We start from the raw sequence: 16513 nt of genomic DNA, 5'->3' as shown, positions 1-16513 counted from the left end.
TCAGATACCTTATAGATTCTTAACTAAAGGAAGAACTATCCTGGCACAAAAGTGATGGCAATTTCAACATTCAAGAAAGGTGTTCCCAGGGGATTATTTTCCATTTTCTGCTGAATCTAGATCAGTTAAAGATCACCACCATGAGCATATTTAGCAAAAGAAAATTAGTTGCAATGTCATAAATCACCCAAAATGTTTAATGCGTATACTTACAAAGCCCCATCCGCTCTTTGTAAATTCTTGCCCCACCGTCCTGTATAAACAGTTCGTGCTGGATAAGAAGAGCTCAATGTAAGGAAGTTCATCAACGATGGCAGCTACACCACCCCTCTTCGGTCCAAGCTCGAGGGCTTTGAGATATGCTTCTGGATTTTTTAACTGAACTATCCTAGATTTTGCTATATTGAGCTCGTCGATCAAATAGTTCAGTGCAAATGACCCGTCTTGGACTCCGATAGGTACAGTACTTGAGATCAAGCTATCAATCCCTTGAATCCCTGACGTTAGCTGCTGCACAGTAAGTATTGATGTCAAGCTAGCAGTGTAGCTTGAATTGATAATCAGAACTACAAATAGCCATATGATCAGGACCAATCGTCCCAAAGTGCTCACGGTGTTTTCTCCTGCATCAAGTCAAAGCAAGGATTTTTTGAGTTTCTAGCATGGATTTGTTGGAGCAGTACATATAATAACATAAATAGAAGCATAGGGGACTACAATGATGCACTTACTGTGAGAGAAAAACATTGTTGAGAAGCTAAACCTGGAATCAGGGAAAAAAATTATCAGCATAATTACTATATATTCACAGAGTGTGTTAATAGAAAGGATCTCTAATTACAGAGTCCATGCAGATTCATTACAAATCAAAGCCCAGTGCTGCAGCTTCAGCCAACATTTATGGACAAATGATGCAGAGATAAAATGTGGTTTTTGCGATATGATGCTGTGCTTTATAGGTTAGATCTAATGTGTCAAGGGATGACAAATGCACCCATTATCTTCCAATTAGATATATAGCAGCCATCTATTAAAGAGAGGGCACAAATGAGTTAAAAAGACTAACCAAAAGATGGTTATAAGCTGTTGCCTGGGAGGACCACGAAATTCATGATTAATCCGGTGTTCAAGAATCCATACTACAGCTCCCACAAGAAGAAAGAATACAGCAGTTACAAACCACATTTCTTTAGTAAATGGCTTGAGGAATGCCCAAGGATTTGACTTTGCCTCTTTAACCGGTGCAACAACAAGAAGTCCAGATTCCATATAAGGCTGTGTAAAATCAACAATCTTTGTCCTGTTGGTAATAATTGATATATCTCCAACTGCTGCATCATATTTCTGAAGAGAAGGAGCAAGTCAAGTTAATAATACTAGCACCTCCACATTGAGCAGGGCTCAGAAAGCCCAAACCATCTCCCCAAAAATTATCAGATAACCTAATCAAAAGACCTACCAGCTAAGTTACACAAATTGACAATAAAAACAACATTAAAGCCAATACTCACATTTTGTGAAACCTGGTAAACAAGATCATTATAGCTAGGATTTCTTTTACCATCTCCATATAACATATATGTGCGTGGAACAGCATACGGAAGCAAGCTTATTGCAGCTTCAAAGACATCAATGCAGTATCCTCTTACTCCCTGGGGACCCTTGTCTTTTGACACAAACTCTTTATAACCTACTCGGTTGGGTACAGCAATTCGCAGTGGCTGCCCATTGTTAGGGAAAACCCAACCCCTTGGCGTTGCTGTAGTTTCACCAGGCCATATTACACTGTAAAGATGTTGACTGCCAGTAGAGATATTGGGAGGCTTTGTATATAAGCTCTCTGGAGGAACAATTGAGAGATGAGAATAATTTGACCAATAACCAATTCTACGCATCCCGGTTCCACCAACATTAAGAACATCATATGCTGGATGAACTAAATGGTTATCTTGGTTAAATTGAATCTGACCAGTTAAACCAGTGAAGTTCATCCTAAGAAGTGTCGAGAGAAGTTGTTGGCCTCCATTAAACACACGAAGTGCTTCCAGGTGCAGCATGCTGCCATTTGCATCATGCAAAGTTGGGTCATTAGAGAAAGAAAAATTTCCACCTTCATTGAGAAAAACTTCGAGGGCATGTGCAGCCAACCAAACGGAATCATAAGCATAAAGTGCAAATGAATTGAAGCCTGCAGGACTAGCACTTCCATTATATTTTAGGTTTTTCCACCTAGACATGAAACTCTTTTTGAGACTATTATCTGGGGTGTAACGGCGGAGAGCAACAACCCCTTGCAAGAGATTCATTGTGTCAGGATCAGCAGCTTCCATCGAATCTAAGTATGTAGGAAGCCAATCTGTAGCAATCCAAACATAGTTCCCACTCATCATATTAAGAGCATTAGCAACAGCAAAGATGTTCAAACCAGTGTCAGGATTAACATGAACTACATAAACTCGTGACTCCATCAGGTTCACCTCAACTAGCAAGTCATTGATCTTACTTGTGGGGTCTCCAGGGCTGAAGGCGGCCTTATAAGAAATTTTGGCACGTTTCTTTGCCAGGGCATCACCCAAAGCAGAAATCCCACTTCTTCCATAATCGTCATCCACAAATATTGCTATGACCTCCCTCCAGCCAAAGTAGTCAACTAAATCAGCAACCGCATACATCTGAAAGTAGTCACTATGTGTAGTTCGGAGGAAATATGGGTACTGCAGGGAAGAAAGAGTGGGATCTGTAGCTCCAAATGATAGAAGAGGGACATGAAGCTCATTAACAACGTGGGATATGACATGAGCTATTCCAGAAGATTGTGGACCGATTGCAACAGCAATGTCACTTTCCATCAGCTGCAAAGCTACACAAACAAGGAGAATAGATTAGAGTCTTGTGTTTCTATTCTTCTTCCAGAGACAAAAAGCAAGGATGGCAGAAGTAATACGCATATAATCCTAGCAGACTCTTGTACTATTTAGACATTCTATTTTGCCGGGGACTTACATACACAACAATGCAAATTGTACTAGCTTACTAGGTATAAATAGAAGTGTATTGTGTTTTTCCCATGTTAAAAGGAAAGCAAACGGGTGGAAACATTGTTGGCTCATCAAGATTGTGAGTTAAACAGTGTTTGTTCCTTATTTGGTGTGATGCCATGGAACTAGTTCCTGATGTAATCGGTTAAGTATCAATAGAAGTTCTTTCATCAAAAAGAATAAAAAAACACAATGCCTCCAAATAGATCACTAAACTACAATAGCCACAACTTATCAGACATTTTTGCAGGCACAAAACTGAACTGCAGACTCGCCAAAAAAAGAAAAGGAGTGACATTGTTGAATAAACGTAAGCTTAAAGATTAGAGCACTGGAGCGGGAGATCAATTGAACCCAATATAACAGACAGAAAGGCACTCTTACCCAATGCCCATCCTATCAAGAAATTGCATTATGCAAACTCTCCTGAGGTCAAGACCTCATCGCACAGCCTGTTTTGTATCGTAAGCTATTAATGCAGATTATTAGAGCTCTAAGCAAGAAAAGCCCAAGAAACAACAGCAATTACATTGAAGTTAATGCTGTAAAATGACATGGAAATTAGGCTCATATAACCAAGTGCCTCGCCCTTCAAGTCGTAGTATTCCTTGCAATTGAATCGAGGTGTAAATTACTTTAACAACCCAATGCTATGCCATTAAACTGCAAAAGTAATTGCAGAAAGAAAAACCAACACAAAGAAAGGACCACTGATTTCATTATCACCATGTCCCCACCTAGAAAATACTGATTTTCTGCCTTAAAACAGTTAGTATTACACAATTAAGGGCAGTTCTTAAGAGATACATCCAATTTAGAAATGTAAACAGGAAAAATTAGTTGAGGATCAATTCAAATTGCAGAGCAGAAGAAAATACCCTCCACGGTTCCAACAAAGCCACTGCAATTTGTATCGTGCAAAACGAGTTTCAATTCTACCCCATTGAGAATGGTTGGATCAGCGTTGACATCATCAACACCAGCTTGAAGTGCAGGCTTTGCTGCTCTTCCGATAACTGAATCCAACGTGAACAGAGATCCAATATTTATAACCTTTGGCTTCAAAGAAGATGAAGAAGAAGAACTTGAGGAAGCTGATGCATTTCCAGTTCTGCAAACAACTCCTGGAGGGACCCACATGAAGCAAAGACTCAACAAAATCAAAGTTCTTGTCATGAATCTCGAAATCAACAAGACCTCCTCCATATATTCCAAAACAAAAACTTGTTGATCAAGCCAGACCAACCGTTTTCTGCCTCAAATTACCATGAATGCAAGATACCAAGGACCACCTGCCAATAGACAAGAGCAAAAATATGAACACTGGGAATCAAGAAGAAATTCATGCATTTCTTAGGATAAAACCAACATGGGGCTTTACTAAAATTGTCAATAAAAATGCAAGGATGAAAAGAACAGCAGTAAGAATTTTGTAGACACCAAAATGACAAACCAAAAAAATCCAATAGAAATGATCCAAAAATCCGAGGCTTTCCAACACTTACTGGGTAGCCAAAGCGCACTTGCCATGGTTAGCTACACAGCCAAACATATATAATATAACCAAGGTGTATTCAAAAGAAAGAAAAACCATTGCTTAAAATAATTTTATATTGGCTCTGTATTGTGGATGATGAAAGCTAAAACAAAGAAAGAAAATAGTAGCGAATTTAATAATACAACAAGTGTTCAAACTGTCATGGAAAAACCACCACATGCACAGATAGAGCGAAGAAAAACAATATAAAAGCAAGATATTGCTGGTTGCATCACCTTGGTGAAAGGCTTTCTAAAGTCTTCAAAAAAAAAAAAACAAATGAAGTAAAGTATGTAAACAGCTGGGTAGTTGTGATGATATTAAAGGTGGAGTCTGAGGTGAAGGACAACTTGACCGTTCACATACTCAAAACCCTCACAACAGTCATCCAGGCTTAAGCAAGGAATGATTCCCTGTTTATGTCTGTTTCCCTGGCTGGCTCCACCTTACAACTTCCAAGCCCCCCTTTTTCCTTCATTTCTTTATTAGACTAGCCTTTTTGTAGTACTTCCCTTATCACAGTCGTGTATTTGTAACGCTCACAGTTTAATTTCTTTCTTTGATTAAGATATTTTCATTGAATTTTTTTTATTTATTTTTTAAAAAGTATACACGAGATAGAATATTGGTTAACATTACTGGTTCACGTCAAGCCAGCAAATGGAAGCCCTGTATTGGTGGCTCTAAACCTCATCTCAGATGCTAGATACGTCCTTTTTACATACAAAGCTTTTTCTCTTTTTTTTTTTTTTTTAAAGAAGGACAAATGAAAATTACCTTAAAAATAAAGATTTTACTTGTCTTATTGGAATTACGTAACTCGACTCGTTTTCATAAAATTGTCTGCCTCGATAATAAACAGATCATAACAATGACCTTCCAACAAAATTAATCTCGAATATACCTCAATTTTGGGGACCTTTTTAACTGAACAATCTATTTTCAACAAAATTTTTCGTACTATAAACAAAAATTAATTGTGATGGTGATGAAAGAGGGCCCGGTGGGTCCAAACTGCTAAACATGTTAAACATGTGGGGTACTGTGCTAGTGAACTGATTGGGTGGGACTTTAGTAAAAAATTTTAAATTATTTGACTCAGAGGAAAATATGAAATTATGTTTTAAATTAATATTTGATACATAGATAATGTAGTACGTTATTAATATATTAAATATATTTTTTTATTTTTTTACAAGGAGGTTCAACTCTTGCAGAGAAATAATTTTTCAACGGTTCACAATAATTTGGACATCACTGTCTCATTATCAGAAAGGAATTTGGTTTCACGTGGACGTGGCGAGATCTCATCAGATACATTAAAACTGAACCAATTTTGCAACTTGGATTTTGGAAATTGGAATCCCCCAATTTTTAAAAATTAAAACTAAAACGTCGGAGATGGGGACAAGAGTGAACGCTCCACCTTAAGCCATCAGCCACTATTCTCTCAATTTTTTGTCTTTAAATGGAATTATTAAGGTTTTCTATTTAATAAATAGTCTCATCTAATATCCAAAGACCATCAATTCATAATTAATTATATATTTTTAGCAACCCTTCAAAAAAAATTGTCCTATGTAACTGAATTATTTTCTATAATTTTTAACTTTTTTTAAAGTAAAAAGAAATCACCTTTTGTATGTAAAATTTATTCAAATCAAAATGTCACTCGATTAATGTTTTTATTTTATATTTTTTATTATAATTATTTAAAAATAATTATCCTTACTAAAGTAACACGTTGAACATGTGATATTTTTATATTATTATTTTTTTATTTAAACTCTTTAAAATTTGATGAAAAGTCAAAAAGTGAGTAGATAAAATTAATTAAATTTTTATTATTAATAGTTGATCAATTATCTCTTTTTATTAATATAAAAAATAAAAATGTAACGTAATCATATCATATTTTTTATAATAATAAATAATATTTGATTAAATATAATTAAATAATAAAAAATAATTAAAATTTTTTAAATTCATAAATCTTTATAATTATTACGTCATTATACATTAACTAAGATAAAAGGCAAAGACTAGCTATTTGGGGGAGGCCAATAGAGTCTAAGTCAATTCTTACGTGCAAATGTCCAACCATTTTCGAGGAGAATCTAGGATATAACGACGCTGTACATTATTATATTTTTTTACCCGGCAGGCAAGTGACAAAGACACCATGCACGTAGGGTCCATTTACAGGAAGACTCTTTAAGTTTTTTTCGTCCTCAAAGACCCAGCTGTCCTTTTTCGATTATCCCAATCTTTTCTTTCTTTTTTCTTTTTTACACACTATTATCTTATAATTATTGTAGTGTACTATTTGAATTCTACAAGTAAATTTATTAAAATTGTCATATTTTCATTAAATTATGATTAAAAAATTAATGTATATTAAGATAATTATTAAATAAATATTTATGATGACATTATAAACTCCTTTGTGATATTAAAACTTTTATTGTTGAGCTATAAAAGTCCTCTATGGTTTTCGGTCAATTAAATTTAATTTATGCAATGAAAGTAAATTTTTTTTTCATTATATAAATTACATTCATCTTTCACTCAAAATTTTAATAATTTAAATTTTTTAAATTTAAAAATAATAAAAATGCCAAACCCAACCACTTTCATGTTATCTCAACGTTATGAAATTATATATATATATATATATATGTAAAAAACATCCTCCCTAGAAATTTAATAGCACATGTGTAAAATGCTTCAAATTATATATGCGCCGCCTCTATTATTTCTAACTTAATTGGGTCAACAATTCTATTCATATTGCTACCCAGTTTAAGAGATTTTTTGATTAATTAGTTTCATTTTCATAAGTTTATACTTTATACCTATTTATATCTTTTTTTAAAAAAATTTTAGAAGCGAATTTGAGGAAGTTGTAATTATTGAAAGATGAAAAAATAGTACTGTATGGAGCTTGATGAACATACAAGTGCATGAATACAAGTCAATTACGTGATATTCACCACCAAATTGAATGGATAAAAATTAATATTAAGAATTTAAGATTTAAAATTCCCCAAATGTTTGGGAATTTTATAATTTCTTTTTTTATATATAAAAAAAGAAACAAATTACTGATCAAAATTGAAAGAAAATGTCAAAACCAAAATATACCATGCTAGAGAAAGGATTTTCTCATGAAGTCAATGATCGAGTCTAGCTGAGGGACACATCATCTTTTTCTACTTCTCCATTATTTTTGGTCTTTTTTTTTTGGAGGTGTAAATTTTTCTATATATTAATTTTTATCATAATACTTTAAAAATACTTAAATTATTTAAAAAATTTAAAATTTTTTTAAATATTTTATTATGTTTAATCAAACTCATGTTTAATTAAATAGATTTTTTTAATTAATAATTAATTTATTATTAATTAAAATATTTTATTATTATTTTATACTTATATTGTGCTAACATCAAAATAAAAAATATTATATGACATATCATTATATCACGTCATTATTTATTATGACATAGTAATACATTACGTTATATAAATTGATAAATATTTTTAATAACAATACTTCAATTATTAATCATAAAAATTTATTTAACTTAAAATGAAATTATAAAGACTAATTATAGTGAGATTTCTACAATTTCCCTTTCTCTAAAAGAAAAAAAAAAGAAAAATTTACCAGTCAAAATTGAACAAAATTCAAAACCAAAATATACGAGGCAAGAAAAATGATCTTTTTCCATTGAAGTCAATGATGGGGTACAACTTTCAAAGTCTTCTATATTTTTTTTTTGTCTTTTTTAAAATGTATTTTAAAGCTATTGAAAGCAAATGTTGAATGTGAAAAATCTTTTATCCAAAGTCACAAACAAAATTGATAGAGATGGGTGGTTAATAAAATATGAAACAAACAGATAAATCTTAAAAATAAATCATATTTATTTCAAATTTTTTATTTAAAAATAAGTACAAATATAATCATTTTCAATAATTTAAAATATTCAATATAGGAAACAATGCAAACTAGATGTGGGAACTTGATCTACAATTTAAAAAATTCAATATTTTATTTATGTTAAATACATAATTTAATAACTAAAGAAAATATAAATAAATTTTTGTACCTTCACTTTCTTATCCAACCTATCAAAACCAGTCCAAGTCAATTAAGGCGATGGTCTCCCCCTCGTCTTAATTTGGTTTAGGTGAGGGTGTGATAACTGATAAGAGACTTTAGCCAATCGTTGACTCTGGGCACCTTAGACTATAAACTCACCACATTGTACATGTCTTCTTTCATTAAATTTATTTATATTTACATGTAAATGACTGGATATTAATATTGCAGGGGACTTGACTTTGTAAGAAAGCCATGGTAGAATATTTATGAACTATGGCTGGATTCTAGTTGTATCCATAAATTGAAGTTCAAACGATATTCAAATTTTCAGAACTCGAATTACGGGTTTTTATATATTTTCATTTAAATTAGTATGAGAGTTTGAATTAACATTTTATTTAAATTTTTTTTCTTTTGATAAAAATTATATTAAAATTAATTTTTTTTTTGATAATTTAAACGTAAGTGAATTTGGCAAAGATAAATACACTTTGTGTTATGTTAATATCTTATCACTATTAAAAGAGGAAAAAAAAAAAAGACCAAAGAGGGAAAGACAATATTACATGCAAAGTTGACAAAAATGCCAATTAAATACAAAGTTTGGCTAAAAAGAAGGTGAAATTGTGTAATGACAAAATAAAGAAGAACCAAGAAGTCTAGGTGAATGGAGTGTCGCTATTTGTTGGACTGATGTGGAAATATGAATATTGATGAGTTTGTGTCAAGGCTAGATTTTGTCCTTGGGGGGGTTAAATGTTATAGTACTGGTCCGCAGCATTGAATGCCAATCCCAATTGAGAGCAGCACGGCCATCATTTCAGCTCAAAAATCATGTGGCTGTGTCTCTAGTCAGCTTTTTCTCCATGGGAATATGGTTCTTTTTTACTTTATTGTTTGCAAAACGAATCATCAAGCTTCCTAACTAAATATCTTACTGTAATTCGGAGAAACAGTGGGAAAAGAATATCTGATATTAAAACCAGCCTGCCCCTGCATGTGATAAAAGACCAGGTTTCACACCCCCCCGGCAGACTTGTGTTAATATGCTTCGAAAGATCAGAAGAATATCAACCACGTGATAAAACATGCTTGCAATGTTGTGAACAGCCTCTCCAATTTCTAAATTCCAATCAAGTTCACATCAGATTTGCACCTATCAGCACCAATGGAAGTATTGATACCTTATTAACTGATTCCCTGGAAATAAAAGCACCAGGAAGGAATCTATGTAGAAGCACCAGGAAGGAATCTATGTTGGAATTACCTGCAACCCACAGATGATTGAACCGAATAAACGAATTGCAGAATATGGCATATCCATCTATACGTAGAGTCTGTTTTAGTAAGTACTACCTTGTTATGGATACTGAATGACAGCTAAATGGAAATTAGTTTCGGAGAAGAAATATGTTTTAACTCAAATAACCAAAGAAGTAGCCTAACAATGAGCATTGTAATATCCCAGTCTACCATCTCATATATAAAATTAAGATCAGTGCACAATTGATGTCATTTGTAGACATATATGGGCAATTATAATCATCATTATGATATTTCTATATATCAGGATAAGTGATATTTACAATCATCACAAATCCTAAATATGCTGTATAAGTTGATTCATGTACAGGCTAGATTTCTGTTCAGCACTAAAGGCTAATATATATCCCTCCAAATCTACCAAAAGAAGAATTTCATGTTGTTGAGCTCATTGGAGTTTCTGGAACTGGATTAATCTCACACTGCATAAACATTTTCTTGATAGCTTCCTCCTTCTCGTCAATGAAGTCGAAAAAGTTATATATGACCTGAGAGCAACGAGTAGTAGACTGAACTGAAGATGGAAGGGAACAAAGTTTCATTTGCCTTCGTCTGTACCGGACAAATTGGTGAACCATTCTTAGAAGAAAGATGAGAAGTGCAGCAAGAGTGATAGAACCACATAAAAGATACAAACCCCAGAAGCTGGTTAAGTGGAGTTGGTTAGGCTCATAGTTTTTTCTCCTCTCTCCAGGACAACCCATCTTACAAAACCACTTCTTATGGATCTCCCGAAGCATTCCGTTTTCAGAAAGTCTCAAGATTGCCGTAGACATGTCAACGGCAAGCATGGAATCTCTTTGAAAAGCCTGATATGATGCAGTGAACACAATCTATGAGCAACTTTTCATACGAGTGACATATCATAGACATTATACATTGAGTTAAAAGAGTATTTTTATTTACACTCTACAGTTAATTGATTATGCAGTAATCCTAGACATGAAATGCCAGTAGTCCAACTACACGTGTATGAATGGATTCTCATGAAGAGGAAAGTACTTACAAATCCCCAGCCACTCCTTGTAAATGGTTGGCCTATAATCCCAAAGTCAGTATGCTTTGACAGAAATAATTCCACATAAGAGAGCTCATCAACAATAGCTGCCACCCCTCCATTATCTGGCCCCAGTTGTAGAGCACTTTGATACTCTTCAGGGGAGTGTAGTTCAACAAGCCTTGACTTATGAATGTTAAGATTCTCAGAAAGATAACCATATGCAAATGAACCAACTTGGTAACCGATAGGCCAAGTGTTAGCAATCAAGCTGTCAATTCCAGTAATGGGAGACGAAAGTTGCTGAACAGTAAGGATTGAAGTCAAGTTTGCTGTATAGCTTGATGTTATCACCATCAATAGGAAAAGCCACACCACCATTACCACTCGCCCAAGTGCGCTTAAAGTTTCTTCCTCTGCATTGTTAAAATAAAAGTTTGTCACGTTTTAGATCAATGTGGACTCCAAAATTTTCAATAACTTGAGACGAAAGAGTCATAAGAGTAGACATGGTAAAGAACATTTTATGCTTTAAACGCAATGGTTTGAGACACAATTTTGCTTGAAAAAGCAATGATGCCAATTTGAGGATAATTACTACGGTCCCAAACCGATTAGATTTATCACTAATCCACATTGGGCTTCACAATGCAGACAATCAAGCATAACAGAACAAAAAGGCCTATATGGGTTTTTTATTTTTATTTATTTTTTTATTTTGGATAAGCAATGGTTTCATGCCTCTTTCAAAAGAAAATTTTACCAGCCTAAGAAAAAGAGCTTCAAATTACATGTACTACTTAACCATTTTTCTAGCATATCTATATCTGCAGGGTAAACAAAAGACCACCAATTCCCCACCCAAAAACAAAAAACAACAACATAGAAGAGACAAGTAGAGTTACTGAGCTAGGTTTATATTTTCATAAAAATAATGCAGCTCGGTTTGAATTGGAACTGTAAGGTTGGCATCATTTGTTATTTACATAGTAAATAATAAATTTCATAAGAACAGAAGTGGTCGCATATACAGACTTCAGTAAACAAAATCAGTAATTGTGGACATCAAAAGTAGCCTAAGGCTAATATCATATCTCCTACTGGTTAAAACTTATCTTCAGCAAAAAAAATTCTCAAATAAAATAAGTTTAAGAGCCAAAGTTTCCTTACGGTTTGTCTTAAACAGTGTTGAGAAGCTAAACCTGCAATAGTAAAATAGAATGATATTAGAGGTAGGCATGCACAGGTTTTGTTGAGTGAAAAAGAAAAAGGCCATCTACTAAAACATAGGAGGAAAAGAATCAAAGTATAACATTCATAAAAAAATTGACAGATAATATTAACTCGAGCTTCTCTGAAACATTGCAATAACTTACATAAACATTGTTACAATTTGCCTCCTAGGAGGGCCACGAAAAGCGTCATTGACTCGATGCTCAAGAATCCAAATAACAATGCCAATTATCACAAAAGCAGCTGCAATCATGCACCACATGTCTACTGTAAATGGTTTTAGAAATACCCAAGCACTTGATTTTGGATTGCGCATTGGAGCAACTATGACAAGACCAGTAGTTACATAAGGCTGAGAAAAATCCACAATCTTTGTCCGGTTTTTAACGATTGCAATATCCCCAACAGCTGCATCAAACACCTGGTACAATAATTTCACTAAATAATTAAGATGTGCTGAACAAGCTCTATCTGTAAACAAACATGCCTGTGCATAATGCAAGAATTAGATTTGAGTCGCAACATGCTATTTATCACTTATTGGATCAAGGTTTAACCATGCAACTCAGTAGAAGTCTCTCATCTTTTGCAATGAAAGTAACAACTACCACACACAATACATGTAAAAAAAATCCAATATGTTTAGTCGATTGATTTATGATATATTTTGGTGGGAAAGAATTAGGTAGCTTATGTTCAACAAATATCAAGAAAGTTTTCCTCTACTGGTGCAACCATTATCACCTCAAAATCCTTGTTCAAATTTAAAATTTATGAAAATCCTTACCAACTACAGAAGGCAGAATGGCATACTTACATTATCTGCAACCATTTTCACAAGCTGACCATAATTAGGATTGGACCGGCCATCCCCAAAAAGCTCAAATTTGTAAGGAACGTGATATGGGATTAATTCCAGTGCTGCTGTGAACACGTCAATACAGTATCCTGCAATTTTATGGCTATCATGCAGTTCTGTAACAAAGTCAACAAAACTGGCTCTATAGGGCACTCCAATTCTCAAAGGCCGTTCATCATCAGCAATCACCCAGCCACGAGGCCTTTCTGTCTTTCCACCAGGCCAAGTAACACTGTGAAGCTTCTGGTCTATTTCAGAATTGCCATGTTGAGTCCCTTGGCGGGTTTCTGGAGGAGAAACTGAGAAACCAAAAGTACCAGACCAGTAACCAACTGTATGAACAGCCATGTTGTCAATATTAATGACATCATAACCTGAAGTCACAATGTTCCTATCTGAACTAAAATGAACTTGACCAGTTAAACCAGAGAAGTTTGTTTGCAGTAATTCCTTGAGCAGTATATCACCACCATCGAAAACTTTAAGCTTCTCCAAATGCATTTCACCTGTTTTTATATCATTTAACTTATCACTGGATGAAAATGTAAGATTGTTTCCATCATTTATGAACTTGTCAATTGAATGTGCAACTGTCCAAACTGTGTCATAAGCACAAAGCCCATAGGTATTCAACTGTGAAGTTGCCAACCCTTTCTGCTGCATATTTCTCCATCGAGACATAAAATCCTTCTTCTGGTTGGACTCTGGAATATGTTGGCGCAATCCAACTACTCCTTGAAGCGAATGGAGAGCAGTTTGATTCATGGGAGAGAATGAATCTACGGTAGCAGAAAGCCAATCCGTAGCAAGCCACACATAATCACTGGTCATCATCTGAAGCTTTTTGGCAAAGGCAAAAATTCGTAATTGGGGGTCAGGATTGACATGAACAACATACACACGAGGACCCAGCAATTTAGAGTTATTGAGTAAAGATATGACATCACTTTGAGCAAAATGGGCAGGCAAAGGCAATTTATAGAAAGCTTTTGCCATTCTCCTGTCAAGTTCATTGTTTAAGACAGATATCCCATTCCTCCCATAATCATCATCTACATAGATAGCAATGACCTCTTTCCACCCATAAAAGCCAATTAAATCAGCCATAGCAATCATTTGGTTGGAATCGCTTTGCACAGTTCGGAGAAAGAATGGGAATTGGAGAGCAGAAAGAGTTGGATCAGTGGCAGCATATGAAACTTGTGGAACTTGAAGGCCATTGGCAATTGCAGAAATTATATGAGCAATTGAAGATGACTGCGGACCAATAATAGCCACCACCTCTTTTTCAAGTACTTGAAAAGCTGAAATAAAAGAAAGGTTCAATCTGTTTTAGAAGAACTTCTATTTTTGTTTAAGATTCTTAGCAGTAAATTTTCAAGAAACACATGCCTGCAAGGCCTTTGGCCTGATATGGCAATCTAACCACAGTGAAAACAGAAATCAACAGGTATACAAATAGGACATAAGGAGATTTGGCATCTCTCTGAACTCATTAGGGTATTAAACTGCTGACAAACTTCATTAGCATATAAAATCACTATTATGCCTGTCAAGCTAGGAGATTAATTAAAGGAAATCTAGAGACAATACAAAGTAAAGATTACAGTGTAAATGGATATAAATCATCAAAAAGAATTTATTAGAGTCGAAAAGGGTTTAAAGTAATTGATCGATCCTATATGAATTCATGTGAACCTAGGAGAAAATTGTGCAGTAAAATTGAATTAAGTTCGTAACATTTCTCTTCGTTGAGAATATTCATTAAAATTTATATAAGCCGTAAGAACTGCTAATACCAACCAGGTACTATAACAGACTAATCAGCAAAAAAGGAAAGAACAAAAACAGAATTGAAGTTACCTTCAGTAGAACCCAAGAAGACGCTGCAATTAGCATCCTCCATGAACAAGTTAAGACGAGTTCCATTAAGAATCGTGGGACTAGCATTGATATCAGCGAGTGCAGCTTCCATAGCTGGCTTTGCAGCTCTACCAATAACAGAATTAAATGTGAAAATAGCACCAACGTTTACAACAGCAGGCTTCTCACAACCCACGAGACAACTCTGGCATACCCATACCATCAAAACGAACAACGAAACAAACCCAAGATATCTCATTGTTGGATACTATCAAAAATCAACAACTCATAAAAAGAAAAAAGAAAATTTCTTTTATTTAAAGAGTTAGCCTTTGTCTAAAGTCAAGGCTTCATGAGGTTGAAGAACCTTGACAACAGCATGTCATGCATGCATTTTTTTTCTAAATACCAAGATTATAAAATCAATCAGAAAACTCAACCTTCAAAGTAAAATTCACTTCAAGTAAAAGGAAAAACAGAAAAACTTGGAACAGGAAAAGTGAATTAATAGTGTATTTAACCTGCCATACTGTGACAACAACCAGAGCAGAGAACATATGGAAGAAACGATAACAAAACTAAAATCCCATGGCTGCAAGAAATTCAAAAGGAGAAAAAAAAAGTGATTTAGTCGCCAAATTCGGAACTTCTGAAAATCATGTAGAAAAACAGAGTAATGTGGGGGAGACTTGACGTTTATGAGCAGACAATTCAATATAGGGACCCAGTTATTAATTGCAACGTTTGTTTTACTGTAAAAATAATTGAAATAACAAAAAAATTGAAGGAACAAAAGAAATTGCTCATGGTTTTTTGGGTAAAAAGGAGAGATGTTCTTCTAGGGAAGAAGTACAACTCGGCTCATTACTATATTCACATACTTGCATTGCATGCAGCCTGCATTTTGTCTTGGATTTGTTTTTTACTCTGATAATAACTCTGGGAATTTTCTATACATTTATTTCATGGAAGAAAGGTTAATTCTCACGTGCTTAACGGAGTCGTGAACTCGTGAAACACACTCTGGGAATCTATCAATAATCCGTTCGAACCAATTTGCCACCATTAAAATTCAGTCCACCCTGTTTGTGGAACCGTTAGCAGAAAGAGTTTCCACATGTGGTCCGGTCCAAAGGCAAAGGGAGTCTTTAAGTTAAAAGGCTTAAAGGCTAAAGCAATCTTTTTTCGGAAAAAGCTTTTCTTTTTCTTTTAGAATTTAATTTTTTACTAGAGAGAAATTTTAATTTTAATTATATTATTATCATTGATGAAGTCTATTTCGTAGTAGTATATTCAATTTTTATTTATCAAGCAATTTGTGCATGAATATTACTTTAATTGTCTTAGTCAAAATGATAATTTCCATAAATTATTTTTATAAAATAATATTTCAATTAATAATAAATTCTAATAATAGTTTTCATTTATCCAATAATAATAGTATTACTATTAAGTGGTATCAAGGATATTATTATGTAGATATAATATTTTTAAAAAATTTTAAACTATTTAAAAAAACTTAAATAAAATTCATTTTAATTATATTTAATTA

The 16513-nt window shown here is 33.8% G+C and overlaps 2 protein-coding genes across 2 annotated transcripts in view; both read right to left on the bottom strand.

Annotated features, from left to right (window-relative positions):
* Positions 1 to 5057, bottom strand: part of LOC110423003 (glutamate receptor 3.4-like) — a 5853-nt gene extending 796 nt beyond the window's left edge. Inside the window, exons 1-6 of the mRNA XM_021437082.2 lie at positions 4812 to 5057; positions 3917 to 4330; positions 1512 to 2860; positions 1067 to 1344; positions 732 to 763; positions 214 to 623 (exon numbers count right to left, since the gene is read on the bottom strand). Of these exons, the coding sequence (XP_021292757.1) occupies positions 214 to 623; positions 732 to 763; positions 1067 to 1344; positions 1512 to 2860; positions 3917 to 4244 (2397 nt within the window). The 5' untranslated portion in view covers positions 4245 to 4330; positions 4812 to 5057. The remainder of the gene's footprint in view (positions 1 to 213; positions 624 to 731; positions 764 to 1066; positions 1345 to 1511; positions 2861 to 3916; positions 4331 to 4811) is intronic.
* Positions 5058 to 10215: 5158 nt separating this feature from the next.
* GLR5 (glutamate receptor 5) lies at positions 10216 to 15963 on the bottom strand. The gene is made up of 6 exons (XM_021437479.2): positions 14962 to 15963; positions 13057 to 14402; positions 12383 to 12660; positions 12177 to 12208; positions 11016 to 11422; positions 10216 to 10818 (listed from the first exon to the last, which is right to left on the bottom strand). The coding sequence occupies exons 1-6, from the start codon at positions 15218 to 15220 to the stop codon at positions 10384 to 10386; spliced, it is 2757 nt and encodes a 918-aa protein (XP_021293154.1). The 5' UTR covers positions 15221 to 15963; the 3' UTR covers positions 10216 to 10383.
* Positions 15964 to 16513: the final 550 nt, after the last annotated feature.

This window comes from Theobroma umbraticum, unplaced genomic scaffold, assembly GCF_002168275.2.
Source record: "Theobroma umbraticum cultivar Fairchild unplaced genomic scaffold, ASM216827v3 scaffold_20.0, whole genome shotgun sequence".
NCBI lineage: Eukaryota > Viridiplantae > Streptophyta > Magnoliopsida > Malvales > Malvaceae > Theobroma > Theobroma umbraticum.
The sequence above is the reverse complement of the archived record's forward strand: the minus strand, read 5'-3'. Positions and strand labels throughout refer to the sequence as shown.